The 17,006-nt window shown below is 37.8% G+C and overlaps 1 protein-coding gene across 6 annotated transcripts in view; it reads right to left on the bottom strand.

The window, feature by feature from the left end:
* Positions 1-17,006, bottom strand: part of PTPRD (protein tyrosine phosphatase receptor type D) — a 1,875,912-nt gene that overhangs the window by 153,079 nt on the left and 1,705,827 nt on the right. For 4 of the 6 annotated variants that reach the window (XM_032477694.1, XM_032477695.1, XM_032477693.1 and 1 more), the window contains 2 exons: positions 1,900-1,997; positions 805-1,064 (listed from right to left, as the gene is read on the bottom strand). In XM_032477694.1, coding sequence (XP_032333585.1) covers positions 805-1,064; positions 1,900-1,997 — 358 coding nt within the window. Of the gene's footprint in view, positions 1-804; positions 1,065-1,899; positions 2,001-2,437; positions 3,026-8,974; positions 9,093-12,933; positions 12,961-15,116; positions 15,311-16,200; positions 16,507-17,006 lie in introns of all 6 variants that reach the window. The other 2 variants (XM_032477692.1, XM_014552398.2) reach the window with 2 other exon arrangements.

Genomic DNA, 17,006 nt, shown 5'->3' with positions numbered 1-17,006 from the left:
ACAACTTTATTAGTGACACAAATTACATCTGCCTATTTCTCTGTATCTCCCAGTCTATGGTAAACTCTTTGAAAACGGGCCACATCCTCTTTTGTTGTTCTCCAGGGTCTATAACAGTACTCTCACACTTAATACACTTTGGTGAAAATACTTTTTTTCTTCTATTGGCTACAATCAAGTAGCTACATACAACCAACAAACTACTCAACTGATTGGATTTAATTTCCACTTCAGGCCTAATGGCCTCTACATTGTGCTGCTCCAAAATAGAAATATCACATTTTTCTACCTTTCCTTTTTTTCTACTGTTACTCTGGACATGAACTTGCTGAAATTTCCCCAGTCTTTCAGGACACATGAAAAACAACTGTGTCATATACCATAACTGCTTATCTAGTTTCCTAAAGTTTCTTTCAGCTTCGTTGTATTTTCTAAGACTTCCTCATAATCACAATAACATTTGCCAAACAAATATTAGAGTTATGCAGTGATTCACCTTATTCTATATACCACATCAAAACTTCTTTATCATAAGAATCATGTTCTGTTTCTGTCTCCCAAGAATTACATCATTCCCAGAACATGGAAAACACACAATGTTAAATTAATGAGAATCTGTGTTACAGTGAACACTAGAGTGCAATACAACAGAATTTGAGTAAGAAAACTGAGTCCACGCAGAAGCATCTTTTTCTCCACATACAGCAATAAATTCTTTTACAACCACCATAGTACCGAGATGTAACTTTCTTTTTGGCTTACTTGCATTTCTGTCCCTCAGCCCTGACCCTTCAATCAACTTACTTTATATTCTCATTTGCAGGGACTTCAGGCAGTTGCACGGTAATCATGCCATCCAAGTTGGTCTTCCCGATGAAGGCGGGCTTGGTCCGCAGGACATCTGGTGCGGTCTTCGCTGTTACCCTGTGCTGCAGCCCACCAGCACTGTTGCCACGATTTGTCAGCACAAAGGAGTATGATTTTTCAGGCTTCAGGTTGACAATTAACTTCTGTGTGGCTCGGCCATCCACTTCTTCTACCATTTTCCCATCATCATAAAGAATCTAGAGAGACAACCAATCAAAGAGATTTGGTTATCAGTCCGGCAGTGAAATCTCTTAAACTAATGTGTTCCTGCTCATGGAAAATACATATAGGTCATTTCTAACTTGGGGCATTTCCTAAGCCCTTAAGTGCTCATAAGTTCTAGAGACTGCATCAATTTTCTTTTGGTTCTTATTGTGTAATGATACCATGTTTCTAAGTCTATCAGAAATATACAAAGACACGTACAATAACTTTTCAACATTTGATCTGTTGTTCGTTGTATGTGATCTTAATGGAATGCGTGCAGAAATGCACTAGGTTTTCAATGCATTACCCACATCACTTTTTTTCTAAACATTTCCACTCTTGTTCCTAAATATATTTTTACTTTCAAAAATGTTTCTCCTTTACTTCACAGACATGTACTTCTTGCTAACATTTCTCAGTATCTCTCAACGGCAAACTAAAGTTTAAAATACACGAAGAAGTCAGACCAATAAACAAATTGTTTAAGCCCCGGGTATTGCATTATAAATAGAAAGAAACCATGTAAATTTATTTTCTGACGAAAAAACAAAAACACTAGCCTAGATGTGAACAGTTCAACTTGGAAGTGTTAAGTGACTAACAAGTAATACTGGCCCTGGGTTGAAGCCCCTGCCTCCTCTTTAGAAGGGAAATGTCACCCTGCCAAAGAGCCAGACTCAGTCTTTTCTGTGAAAACCACAGATGAGAACAGCAAGTATGTGTGGCTGAATCACAGCAGTCTGTATGTTTTGTAAGTAACTTACTCAGGTGAACTGTCCCCTCCACTTTTACCCGTGATATCTTACCAGTTGGAAAACAACTTACTTTGAAAGGCATGGCTGAATTATAATTCTCTGGAATCTCCCAAGACAGTAGCACTGAAGTCTTCATTACTGCTTTGACATGAAAATTTTTTGCAAACACTGCTGGAAAAGGAAAAACAGTGTATTTAAACTACTCCTAAAAACGTTATGACCTGTCCTTTTCCACCGTGGACCACAGGGCTTAAGCTAGATGCCGTCTACTTTGATCAGAGAGAGAAGTGTGATTTGCCTACCTGGTAAGAGCATTCATTTTACTACCTCATTCTCATAAAGAGCTCTCCTTCCTCTCCAACTCAGCCAGCTGTGTTGTGTTTTCCTTACCTGAGAACACTGGGGTGCTGTCAGCCAGACTTGCTTGGCATTCTGTAACTGAAATCTGTGGCATCCAAAACAGATTACGTTTTACATACTTTACCTTTTTGATTTTGCTGCACCTAATAATATGAATGGGCCGATCAGCTATTTATTGCTTCAAAATACTCATTCCAAAGACAAGACATTCCTTTAAAGGAGAAAGGCCGTAAGCAGACAAATCCTACCTTGATCCACAGGCAGTGTCCTGAACTGGACACTGGGACTATATGGCCCGGGCCCTTTGCTCGTGTGAGCACGTACTTTTACATCATACGTGGTATCTGGTTTTAAGCCACTCAGTGTCATAGTGGTGTCAGCTGGAACAATAAACTGTTCCATTGGAAGAAGAGGGATGTTGATATCCCTATACAGAAGGGTGTACTTGGTGATAATGCCATTTCTCTCTGCCAGGACAGGCGGCTGCCAAGATAACTGGACAGAGGTGGATGTGGTGCCTTCGGAGTGGAGGTTTTGAGGGAATCCAGTTGGGACTTCTTCTGGAACAGAAATCTCCTTCACCATCTCCTCCCCAAAGCCCACTTTGTTTCTGGCTGAGAGCCTGAAGATATACGATGCTCCTTTGTGGATGTCTGTTGCTGTGAAGTGATCTTCTTTCTCGGAGAACTCGAGAGTAGTGAGTGGCTCCATATCCTTCCGGCCAAACTTTAGACGGTAGCCCTGGAGGGGTCCGAACGTGTCCACAGGGGGGTGCCACTGAATGAGAGCGGTATTCATCTGAGTGTGGTTAATCACGAGCCGAGGTTTCCCTGGAACTGGAGCACACAGGATGGAATGTAAGACCGACCAGATATTCACATTTCCATCACTGCTGAGTGGGAGGACCACTCCACAGGCATCCCCATTTCTCAACTGATAAAAATACCAATGCTTGGTCTATATAACTTTGTGGAAATAGACTCCTTCTCTTGCTCTCTTAAGGTACACTGAAACACTGGAATTTGATAATGGGCACAAAATAGAAATTATTATGGAAAAAGTAATTTAAGGGGATTTTTTTTTTTAACATCTTCACATTTCAAACTCACACACAGAGAAAGGAATCTGAGTAAAGATTAGCCAACTAGATACAGTTAATAAGAATAAGCATTAAAACACATTTAATTGCTGCATGCAATGCACAAGTCACTGTATTAAGAGCATTGCATATATATCTCATTTGATACACATCCTTCACTCCTGACTATGTGCTCTGATTAATTACTATCTTCACTTTGTATAAGAGAATGAAACCCAGGGAGACAGAATACTGTGCAAAATTAGCTGGGTAAAAAGTGAGAAAACTGAGAGACATACCCACGTCTGTCTGAATCACATCCCAAACTCATAACCATACTGTTACGTTGATTATTAGTTTAAAAAAAATAGTAAAAAATAATGTTGCTTTCACTCACTGTGGCTCTAATTTGCATTTTTGGTTTATACCATCCACACCATTCATCCTCATCAAGTTCTTCGTCAAGTAAAATGGGAATTATAGTAAGACCTACCCTACATTGTTTTTGTGAATATGCCATGAGAAAAAGCATGTAAAAGTCTTCAGACAATGTTTTGTATTTCATTAATACAACAGTTATTAATAATCATAATATTAAGTTTGTGTGGTCACAGAGCTAGTTTCTCATTAGTCCATAATTTCTTCTCAAGTTAAATAAGTTAAATATCTGAAGAGTTCTAATATACTCAGTGTATTATTACAATCTGTGTGAGTGTGTGTGTGTGTATATATATATCTGTACTTTTTTTTTTTTTCATGAAGAGCAGTTATTACTGGAATGTGCAGACAAGGACAGTGGTAAGTCACACAGAGCCAGGAATTATTCTGGAAATAGTCCAAACATGGGGGAGGGGAGACAGGTATTACCAGAATCAAAATTAAGCCAGGTTAATAGGAGAAAAAAGATGGTCAAAGGGAGCGAAGCTTACGCTAACTGGAGACAGGCAATGAAAAATAGTATTATGGGAATTAGATGAAAGTTAAAAATAAAAACAAACTAGAAAGATGTTGAGATAATACAAAGAATATTAACTTCAGAAATTACCTGGTTAACCTGTTTATTATGTATTTCAGAGAGTTGGGACCAAATAGTGGTGTGCTTTGTCCAAGAACACATTTATTGAGATACTTCTATCCTTAACCAGTGAAGTAACAGTTTTGTTTGACAAGCTGAGTAAGTTCACTGTAAGTGGGTTCACCACGTATGGGAAAATACTTCCTGAAGTTTCTAATGGCAGTGGGTTGAAGGCTGACTCAGAAACCAAACCAATCCAAACCAAAAACTGTAGACTCATGGTTTCTCATGAAAAAGTGAATCCAGAGATTTTAATAACCAACTAAGAAACTCTCAGAATAAACTCATTCATAAATTGGAGAGTTCCCAAATTATTCATTTTTATTTCAAATTATTTTAAGAATCACTTTAAGGTAGATAGCGGCAGGTGCCCTTAATTTCTCTTTATGTCTGTATAACATTTATATGATTTGCCCATTGAAATGTTAATAATATCAAGAAGTAAACACTTGAGACTTTGCTGAGAAAAAAAGTGGGGCTTTCAGCAGAGAATGCATCCTTTAATAAACAGAACCCAGTTGAAACTACTGGGTAGAAACATGACTAGTAACTTTAAACATTTTCCTGGGATAATATATTTTATTAAATGTATTTATTCAAAATTTTCAAAATTCTGGTTATAAGGAACTGCATAATAGTAAGTACATGGTGCATCTTATTTGTATAAGATGCATGTGAAGTGAGGATAAGTAAAACAATTTTAAATTTCTTGCAACCACAAATATAGATAATATTTGTCAGCCATATATGAGCATGTTTTTATTACTTGATGTTTCACTTCATAATATTGCTATAGTACAAACTGGGGAAAACTTAATAACCTGGTAAATTCTAAGGAAAAAAAAAAACTCATGGCCTTATGAAAATGTACATCTATTCTTTGATATTAGTCAAAGCTTAGGTTGGATTCACGCTTTTTGTTTTTTGACGCCGGTATGCCCTTTCTTCTTCTGGGATATTACACACTATAAGCTTGAAACCAGGAGTAATGCTCTAGAAGTAAGAGCATGGGTTCTGATCTACTGGTTTCCATTGCTGTGCCAGGGGCATCCCAGTCAGTTCTCATTGCCAAGCCTACGAGAGAGTCACTCTTACCCCAGCAGAATTTTCTTTAAGCCCGAAAACCAGGAGACAATCAGCCTGGAAGCACCAACATGCATAAGTGAAAGATTCAAGAAAGAAATGAAAACTGAGGCAACTAGAGAAGTCCTAGTATTGCCTTGGGAGAGACTAGCCGCATGAAGTGAACGCCTAAAATCGCTGCAAATGCATGAGTAACAGAGTTAAAATAAGTTGGGGTCAGGGTTCCAGACAGTCGTGGTGTTTCATCTGGGGAGTAACAGACAGAAAGAAAGGTAAAGGAATGAGGAGAGTTCTACAACATTGTATACACGGTTAAAAAGAATTCTTCGAAACTCCACATACTGGCAATGAAACTCACTCCATTTCTGGCTTCCAGAAGTTCTATGTATGAAACATTTACCAACCAATCTCTTTGTGCAAAGACTTCTACACCGGCACACAGGCATTTGGGTAGGAAAATAAAAGATGGATAATGAAAGGTCCTTGTCCTCTGGTCCCTGCATGCTCGAGGTGGGGAAATGCAGAGGAACAGTGAATGGTACTGAATGTGGAGTCCAGGTCACGGTTTCTGATGTCTTACGGTTAGTGTCTGGATCACTCCTAAAAGCCAGCCAGGAGCAGGGTCGGTGTTTCTGCTTACTCCAGCATAAGAGCTGGAGGACGGGCAAGATGAAAGAGTCTTAATTACTTTGGGGAGATTCGAGGTGAGCTTCAGCATGTCTCAGTGAACATACTAGAAGAAGCCGAGAGGGCCCAGCTGCAGAGTAAATAAGCTAACTCTAATTTCTGTCATGGTATATGATCTCTTCTCCCTTTTGCCTTTTTGATTCTTCTTATTCTCCTTACTATATTCTTCCTTCTTAAAAATCTGTCAGGACTTTAGAAATGGTGTACGTGTGCCACTGCCCTTTACTTCTTAGTAACAGCAATCACTGGAGACCAACCAAAGGACTCATGTAGTCCCCATGGCTCAAACTTAGCTTCAATCTAACCAAAACCTAAGCAATAACAATCATAATTGACTGGCCTAAGCCTATTATATCCAAATTCTCCATGTCACAGTCATCTTTTCTCTCATCCTTAAACACAGTTGCTGACTACTGTAGTGACATTCATGTAAAAATATAGAGAAAACTTCAAACCAAAGAGTTGGCTGAAAGAATTTGGCTGAAACCTTGAGGTTTCAGGCGACAGACCAATTATGATGATACAGAACCACGGGATTATTGACAAAGACGCTACAAAAATGTCATCATGTTTGAGGCATAAAGGCCAAGATTTCATTAAAAAGTATCCCTCAGGTTACCTACGTGGATTGCTTAAAATATGGCCAGTAATGTTTATTTCAAAGATATGATTATGATTGTTTACAGATTCTAGGAACAATGTATTATACATAAACATCCTAAAACCAGGAATCTTACTGTTAAAATAAAATTACATGAGAATTCCTGGACTCTCCATGGCATCTATAACTAAATACCCTTATAACTGCGGTTATTAGGATCTCAAATCTGTGAGATACACTCAGTAATTCTTCACAGTCACATAAACACAAGGATTTTGGGGGTAATACTATACAAAGCAAAAATTAATGTGTTTAATGATAAACCATGACTAGAGAATGCTTTCGACTACAGGTTAGCAGCGAAGAAAACTAGAGCTTTTTTCTTAAAGGAATTCTAAATCTGGATTCTCCCCCAGCAACTCAGTATCAGTGGGAAGGTCTCTAGAAAATAAATACGCAGACACCTAAATTATAAACATTTCCTCAATACCCAAGTCTCCGATGATTAAGAAAAATCTGGAGGGGGGGTATAGTTCAAGTGGTAGAGCACATGCTTAGCATGCATGAGGTCCTCAGTTCAATCTCCAGTACTTTCTCTAAGTATACATAAGTAAACACATAATTGCCTCCCCTCAACAATAACAAAAAGGTAAAAACAAAATAAAATAAAAAAGATCTGAAATTCTGAATGGAAATTCCAAAATAATTCTGGATTTGAGTAAGATCCACAATTCTAAATAATTTCCTGTCTGATGACTGAAAATTGATGAGCTAATCTGAGTGACATTAAAATAGGCAATATCATCCCTTTTTCGAGGATTCATATCCCTTGGCTATAAATCCTCTACTTTTTTCATCCTCATTATAGGACTGACTCCCATCTTTGGGGCAATAGGAGTTTGACACTTCCTGTAAGACATTTCAGGCTTATTAAGACACAGTTATAAATCTGGGTGAAGGAAATGTATTTTCTCCATTTGGGGATTCAATTTCAGAGGTATACCCTTGGTTGCCTGCATTCCAACAGAGGCTGGTTCCACAGCCAGATACTCAGCATGTCCCCATTGGATATGTATTGTATCTGTGATGCAGGGTTCTGAAAAAAATTGATACAATGGTACTTAAAAAAAAAAAAAAAAGCCCAGAAGATTTTGCCTTGAAGGAGTTTTGCCATCTGGAATCCTACTGCTCAAGGCAGTTCCAGGTGGCGGTGTATGTGCGAGGCAAATCTTATGACATTTAGACAAATCTGGCAGTGAGCTTGGCACCGAGGAGGGTACTCAACATCACAGCTGTTCTTTGCTTTATGCCTTTACATAGAGGTGTGTTCCTGAAAGTTGTGTGAGAAGTGATTCGGGAAGAGTAAATCAAATCATAGTTTAAATGTTCCATGGGAGATTTCTATATAAAGGGATTGAAGGAGAATCCTTCTGTAATTAGCTCTTAATTTATTAGTTTTACAATGCGAGGTCTTCCTTCATGCTGGCTTTTCCTCATGTGGTCGACCAGAGTAACACTAAATAGCATTAACAAGCTTTTCATTCAGAAATGAGCAACCTGATATTATTTAATCTTTTTTGCTTTTCTTTATTCTCTTTCCTGTTTCCCATCTTTGGTACAATTTGTCCACTTTAGGACTCCCACAGCGAGTGGTGAGGAGGAAAATGTGACAAAGTAACACTGTAAGTTAAGTCATCAACTGAGAGTTTAAGATGGCAGTTCTTCCAGAGTTTGTTGTTGGGGAGGTTGAAGCTCTCAAGTGATTTCCCTCCTCACATGACCTGCCCTCAAGATCCTCATGGAACCTGCTCTTTCTCATCATTCACGTCCCAGCCCAACAGCCTTCCTCTAAGTGACCACCCATCACTCTTTTCTACAACTGCCCCTAGGGGCTGCACTATCCTTAATGCCTACATACCCCCCCCCCCTTTTTAATAATTTATGACTTCCTCACAGTTTATTATATACTCATTTGTTCACTTCTTAATTATCCAATCTTGGTCAAAAAATAAATTTCAGGAAGGCAGAGTCTCTCTATTGTTGACTGCTATATCCCAGTACTGCAAATAGTGCCTGATACATAGTGGGTGGTCAACTATTTGTTGCATGAGTGACTGAATTTAGGCAAAGTAGGTTCTTCAGTGATTTTTACTTTCTGAACTATACATTAAAAATCACAAAAGTTGACCAAAGCCCATGGTTCACTGTGACAGAATCCACCCATACAAGTTCAAGGCTCAGATATGCAAAGATATAGTTACCTGCCCCTGTAGTGGACACCAGTTTCGGTTTGCTGCGAGCTCCATCTCCTTTGGTGGTATAGGCTGTTACGGTGAGTGAGTACGAAGTTTCAGGCTGTAGCCCAGAAATAATCATGTCCTGAAATGACACAACAGAATAACAATGACTCAAAACTCTGCTGTACATGCCCTGCGGGAGAATCCAGGCTGTCACTTTTCGTTCTGCGCATGCGTGAACATTCCCCGCAGCCATGCCAAGCGCTTAAGTTCCATGCCCAGAGCTCATGCCACGGATGATCTGTCCTCATGCTGACACCAAGGTGGGGTCTCAGCCATCCAAAGAGGCAGCTTAAGGGATAGTAGTCAAAAACACAAAACCTGCAGCCAGACCTCCTGAAGTCTTGAATTCAAACCTGTCTCTCCTTATTTACTAGTTTGGTGATGCAGGGAAAGCGAGTTTAACCCATTTATGACTTAGTTTCCCATTTGAAAAGTGAGATGATAGGACACTACAGGGTTACTCAAGGATTAAATGAGTTATATCAGGTAAAAAACACTTAGAGAACAATAGGTGGCTGTTGGTGAGCAATCCATAAACTAGCTGTTATGTTACACCAGTGGCTCTCCATATGCTACCACCACAGCCTGGCCCTCAGACTGCCCGTGGTGCAGGTGCCAGCGTGCTTCATCCCCGTGTAAATACTGCCAAATGGCTGATGTGCTGGACCTAGATATCCAGACAGCCAGAGAAGTTCTTACGACTCAAGTAATATCTTACTGGTTAGTTGTATAGGCTATGAACTACAATAATTACACAAGGGGAATTTTCGGATGATTTGGAGGCCAGGCCATAAAAACCAAGTAAGAGGACTTGTTTTATCACATCACGAATATGTGTTCAATTCTGACAATTTAGAAAATGTTAAGTATCACAAACTATTTATTGACACTCTGCTTTCTCTTAGTAAGGGCCCAAAGCTGTCATGGTTTTAAGAGTACATAATCATAGAACTGTTCTTTCAAATGGGAAGTTCATGATTCTTTAGAGTACTGGCTATTAATTTGTTCTGGTATTTTCTTTGGAGCTACACACATACACACACACACAGCAATTAAAAAATAAAACCCTTTTAGATTTTTGGCACAGCTTTGTTTTCAAATTGAATACAGATAAATTTAAGAAAATATAGAATATTGTCTTCCACTTCGACAGACAATGCAAGTGAGAGTTTAGTGAATGAATCTGACTATGTGGAGGACAGCAGGATTTTTCTGTGCAGGGCTGTACTGGGCACCACAGAACTCAATGGTTGAATCTGATCCCAGGGATGGCAGCGTCTGACAATGTGCTTTTCTCCAAAGAGTAGGAATATCAACAGTGTGGAAATTCAAGAATTTCAGATACCATCCTGAGGAGCCATTGTAAAAATTACTCTGTCTGATGAATAGATTAAATTTGGAAGAGAGATTTTATTTTCAGGACCTTGGAATGGTTTCACCAAAATTACAGGGGATACAAAAACCAAGTGAACTACCTGGGAGTGTCATTTTAAATTATGGTAGACACACTGGCTATTCCAAAAATTATGATGGGTAAATGTCAACATTATTGTTTCCAGGTTCCCCTCATGTTGCTGGATTGCTGATAAAGCAGGTAAAGCTGGGAAGAAAAGAAGCCAGGCTTGGTCCTATCACTGAATTGGATGGCAAGCAACTTACATACTCTGAGCCTAATAAAGTTTCTCATTTTTAAAATGGGGGTTAACCACACACGTCCTTCCTCTCACACAGGTTGTGAAAGGATAATGTAAATGGTGCTGTTCAAAATTTTCAATCCCTCTGTGGTAGTACCATCTCAGTGGGACACATTTCTTTCTGCCCAGGTAATACCATCTCTTGGATTCCACTTCCTTTCTTTAAGCTTTGGGCCACCATTCCTCATTCTCCTTGTTTCCCCTTCCCCGTCTGCCCTCTACTTATTGCCCCTGTTTGTTAAAAGTTGGCATTCCTGGATGTTCTGTCATGGTCAGTGATCCACTGCATTTCTCTCTAGTCCAAAAAACAAAACAAAACAAAACAAAAAACCTACTGGATTCATTTAAAAAACTTCAGAGAATTTTTTCTGCCTATACCCTAAGTTCATCTCTAGCCTTGACTTCCCATTGGGGCTTCAGTGGCATTTACATTATAAATATCTGCTGGACATTTCCCTTGACTGTCAAGTGTTACCTCCAGTTCAATTTAACTAACAATTAAACACCATTCTCAGAAGCAGACTCCCCCCTTCTTTCTCCCATATTTTAGTGAATGGTAGAGCATCTTTAAAACTTATGAGTGATCTTTCACCCTTTTTTCTGCAATTTTTTAGCTACTTAGTATGTTTTTGTCCATTCTTACTTTAAAATATTGCTAACTGTCCATTTTTTCATTTCTGATGTTCAACTTTGATTTTTTATTACTTTACAAATAACATAGGAAAATAACTCTTTTGTTTCCCTGTCTGCTGGATTTTTCTCTCTAATCTATCCACTGAGTTATTGATTTTTAAGCTGCAGGTAATAACCTATTTAGAAAGTCATGAAATCTTTTTAGCCATTCAAGACCAGCATTTAAAAAAAAATGGAATATATTTGAATGCAAAATATTAAAGTTTGCATATATTTCAAGGTAAGGTATTATTCTGTAAAACTTTTATTTTAAGCATATGCATGAATTGGTTATGGTATATAATGCATTTCTTACTAACATATTTCTTACCAGAGGTTTATAAAACACTGCTATATTGTTGATTTTATGAGAACTGACAGCTTGACCGCCATATTTACCAAGATTCCCTACAGACTCCTGTGCTTCAGCACAAAGTATTTATTCACTGAATGAAAGAATATCTATCAGCCTTTATCTTACTGCTCTCTTTAATAATTTTCTATGTATTTCCAATACTCACAGAGTTAAAGACCAGCTCTTTAGCCTGACACTTCAGGTTTTTCCAACATGATATTAAAATATAACCTCTCAGCAGTATCTAGTACTAATTTACTAACCTATACCCTTCATTCCTGTCCAACTGGCAGGCTCACTGTCTACTGTTATCACACTCTTGACCACTTCAATGGGCTGCTTCTTTGCGGTCACCTTTAAAACATACATTCTCACCTCCAACTGCCCCAAAACACACACACACAAACCCTTCTCTTCAATCTTTACTGATCAGTTAAGTTCTCGACTAAGTTTCAGGACTTCAACCATCCTAGTCCACTGTCTGTAAACTCACTGCTCGTACAGATACTGCCACTTAAATACTATTTATTTACATATTGCTTGAGGTCATCGCTTTTGTTGTATTTTATGGAACTTTCCTGAACTGTGTATCCTTCCTAGCCACCTGGATTGTAAGAATTTAGAAGACAGGTGTCACATCTTGTGTCCTCTACAGCTCCTTATATGTAAGAAATTCTCGATAAATAACATAGTCCACTTATTCGAATATTTAAAAAATAATTCCTCCCTCTGCTTCTTGGCACAACTCATGCAATTTCATGCAAATGTGTATAGGTACAAGAGAGAATTGCCATTTCGCCAGAGAAACAATTAGTGCCAGATCTAGGTCATGTGATGCACTGTATGTGTAAATCTTTGAGCAGGATTTATGAGTAACCTGCCACAAACCTGACATCTCTGGTCTGCGATGCCTCCACTTAAGGCATGCCTCCTCTGACTGTGTCACAAGGCAGAGTTAGTAGCAGCCACCAAAACAACACGAGCTCATGATATTTCTTACGCAATCAACAGCACCATACCAATTTCACAAAACAAAAATCAAAATAAAAGGCATACTACATAGTGAAGACATTTAAAAAAAAATAGTTTGTTAGTTCATGCATCCAAGCAAACTGGGATGACATATTACAAGTAAGTGAAAGAGGGGTATCTGGAAAAAACAACCATTTATAATCTGTTTTGACAAAGCAATTACTCACATGTTCAGTAGTATCATCAAATTCCCACTGATTGAGATTAAGAAGGTTGAGGAAGAGGGAAACAAAATAAAAAGAAATGAATAGAAACTTGTAGCCTGATAAAGGCAATGGCACCCTTCTTAGATTAAAAAAGAAAGAAAGAAAGAATAAGCAATTGAAGTGGCGTGTACAATAAAATTCCAAAGAGTGTAAGTGTGTTATGCTGCCACTTTCACTCCCAATTGAGAAGTTGAAAATAAATATGTATACTGTTATCACTAAAACCAGCTAATTTTAAAAAAATATGTGGTTCAATGGAATGAATCAATAAGGTATAGCAAGTAGTTTACTTATGCATACTACATTATGACATTTATTTTGACTTCCACCTAGGTTACACACACATTTCAAGTCACTATATAGATGAACGTTTTACATTAATATTGAAAATGTATAACCCTCGTCAAGCTCTGCAAGATGTAGTAAAATTCAATGAATACTCCAAGAGAACATGAAATGAGCAAAAAACAAACAAAATAACCAGGACACCACCACCACAAGGAAAATCAGCAAAATAATAAAGAAAAGCCAAAGTTCAAGAGAAAAAAGAAATGAGTTGACATTGAAAGCATTTCATAGCATGTAATTTCTTTAACTACCAGAATCCCAATGAAAACAGCAACAGAACTGTATTTCTATAATGTAAGATTATCTAAGAACTTTAGAAGGATATCAAAGCATGATGGTCGTATCATTTTATTTCTCATAATTGTGCAGACTTACCAAGTAAAACAAGCAGTAAGGGCCTTATTAATTTTATACTCTAAGAACTTTCTATGTTACAGGCAGTATGAAATAAATATTCAACAAGTCAATGTCCCTTTTTCCAGAGTCTAAGGGACAACACGAGTCTCTGACTATATTTATAGAACTGGCCTTCAAACCAAAACTGGATCTGAGGTAGATAAGTTAGCCACTAAGCCAGAACCCATTAGTTAAGAATGTTTTACAACTGAAAACGTAAGTACCTCTGTGTGTTGATTACATTAAGATTTTGGGGCAAATACAAAGTAAAGACTTTAGGGGTAAAAAAAACAGGGATATTTATTGCCCTGTCATTGTCACAGAGAAAAGAAGGCAAAATTCAGCAAGCTGATGTGGCAGTTTTCAAGTTTGCTTGTAACCTTTCCCTCTTTCATACAGAGGAAGGGATTTTCTATTGAAGAAGTTTCAAGTTTTGAGTAACTGTATCCAATTCCATGCCCAGCCACCAATTTGCTGGATAAGCAAAGCACTCCCCTATTCATAAATACTGCATCACCATTGGAACAGGCATAGGTGAGCTAATCCATGGGTTGTGCTTAATCCTCAGCAGGGCAGTAATTAGTAAAAATCTTCCTCCCTTTCAGAAATACATGTATAGGTAGATTTATTATGGCACTATTTTAGAATCACTTCGTGTTTCTTAAAAAAAAAATTGGAACAATTTTAATGTTCTATTTTAAACAACTTACTATAAAATCAAGTTGTGACCACATGGTTATAAATCACTGCCTTAGGACTGACAGAATGTCTCACGTACTCAACTACTCTTAATAGTTTTCTCAATTTGGCTCAACATAGGGGATCCCTTTAATTCCCTGAGAAACTAATCTTTGTCATCATCTTCATTTTCTGGGAAATAAAACAACTGTTTTCATTACATATGTAATTTGGTAAAAAGATACTAATGAAAATTCTATCTGGATACCTTTCCCCAAGTAAGAATGTCTGTTCTTCAGTGGAAGAAGTCATATGTTTAGAAGTTTGATGAACTTAGTTCCAAATAGTTTTAGCACAGCAGAAAACAGATCCTATCAGCAACATTTCTGTTTAAAGTTCTTTCCTTTGATTTAGTTAAGCCAATTTTTTGAAGTCAGAAAGGCAAACAGAGCTGTAGAGAGCTGCATGTCTGTATTTTAAGAAAACAGTGACATGTTTTTAATCAGATGTGTCATTTCAGTACAATTCACTTCCTCACTTGACGTCAACACTGAGAAGGTAAACATGAATCATGTGTTTTAAAACTAGAATTTTGGACAGGAGTTTTAAAATGCAAAAAATTAAAATAAATATAAATTAAAATAAAATAGGGCCCATTGTAAGGTATAGACTAAAATAAATGTATCCTCTAAAAACATAGGTACTTAATTTCAGAGGCTTACCTGTGCATCAGCCAGCATGACATCCTTCAGCATGGGCTGGCCCTTGGGCTCACCATTTTCCATCCTCACATAATGCACCTGGTATCCTCTTATCTGGCCGTGCTGTTTATTGGGCACAGGTGAGCGCCATGAGACTTTAACAGATGTTGAGTTGACAGCCTCTACCTCGACTTTGCGAGGAGGACCACTAGGAACTGGAACAACATCATTGGATAAAAGAAAATTATAGGCACCTGTCCCACCCAGTCAGAGCATTTTCTTTACTTAGGTTTAAAAAAAAAAAAAAAAAAAAAAGGGCAGACCCACTATGTTTCCTTTGTGGAATACAAACATTTTCAACCAATGAAAATGCTCAACCAATCTGCTCTACCTTTTAAGAAAAGATCAAAAAACATGACCGATGCCAAAAAAAAAAAAAAAAATGGAAGAAAAAAAGAGTATCAGAGAAATAGAAAAACATGTAAAAAATGTACAAAAGCCAAGGAAGATGCTTTGAGGTTCAAAGCATTAAAGCACAAAGAAGTATAGCACGGAAATAATAACAAAAACTGGTTGTTGATTGTTGTGTGTTTTTTAAGGTTTCTTTTTAGCAGAATAAAAAGATTCTTGATTATAAGGATTCTCTTCTTTTTTTTTTTCTCATATCAAAGGTATTCCATACAACAGATGCCAAAAACTGAATGTCGAGCATCAGTGTCTCTGAAATATGCAAGACAAAAAGGCAACAAAAGGCTAAGAAGGCACTTTTGAAAAGTTAACTTCAAAACATAAAAGACGTGACTACAAAAAGCCAAGAAAAATGCAGAAGACTTTAGATGGAGGTACAGAGAAGGGCCTGGACTACAAGGTCACAGAAGCATACTGCTCTTTTAAAAGGAAGCATATTACTGTGTTGAGATTAAAAAGAAGAAAAAAAATGCCCAGGCCGTAGTAAAGGTAGGTCTTTGGCAAAAACCACTGACGTGACAGCGAAGCTGGGTAAAAAAGATGAGCAGAAAAAAACGGATTACTGTTAGCCTATCAAAAGACAGCAGACCAAGAGTGTGTCAGAAGGGTGCAAGATGACGCAGCAGAGGCAACATACCATCTTCATCGGTTCGAATTAACACGGACAAGCTCTCGGGGCCAGGGCCGACATCTGTGTGGGCTGTCACAGTGATCTGGTACTCAGTCCATTTTTCCAGCTGTTCTAAAAGGTACTTGGTAGTGTCCGAAGGAATTCCCAAAATCTCGTGAGGCTTGTCATCTTCTCCGTCCACTGCGGCGTACTTGATGGAGTATTCCGTAATAATGCCATTCTGTTTTTCCACTGGTGGAGGTTGCCAACTTACCAAAATACTAGTGGAACTTGGGCTCGTGCAACTAATATCTTGAGGAGGAGCTGATGGCTCTTATTTTGGTAGTGAGTTAAAGGAGGGTTTGAGTGAAAGGACAGGAGTGGTTGGAAAAAAAAAATGATAAAACAAAAGAAAAGGCAAAAAATAAATAAACGAACAATAAGGTCAACAAAATGAAAACAAGGCTTTGAAACATAAAATAAATTATTAAAGATACATTTATATACCTTGGCTTAGTGATATGAATAAACCAAAAAATGAATAAATGACCAAAAAATAATTGTTAAATAATGGGTGGGGGGAAGATGTGAAAATGAAACCTGGAGATAGAGCCTCAAATAAAATTACCTACCTGTAGTTTAAATTCTTCTTCTAAACCAATCCCTCAGTATTCCCCAGCCCTACTATACAGACTATCGAACTTCAAAAGAGCTGCAAACAGTACAAGATTTATTACATGAGAGTCTGATGATGTTTCACAGATGCCGTTTTAAGCTTTCACTTCTATATTCTAGAATGAGGGCCATTCATACACAGTTTTAATTTGTGAAAA

The sequence above is a fragment of the Camelus ferus genome, chromosome 4 (assembly GCF_009834535.1).
Source record: "Camelus ferus isolate YT-003-E chromosome 4, BCGSAC_Cfer_1.0, whole genome shotgun sequence".
Classification (NCBI taxonomy): Eukaryota; Metazoa; Chordata; class Mammalia; order Artiodactyla; family Camelidae; genus Camelus; species Camelus ferus.
This window is presented reverse-complemented; position numbering and strand designations above follow the sequence as displayed.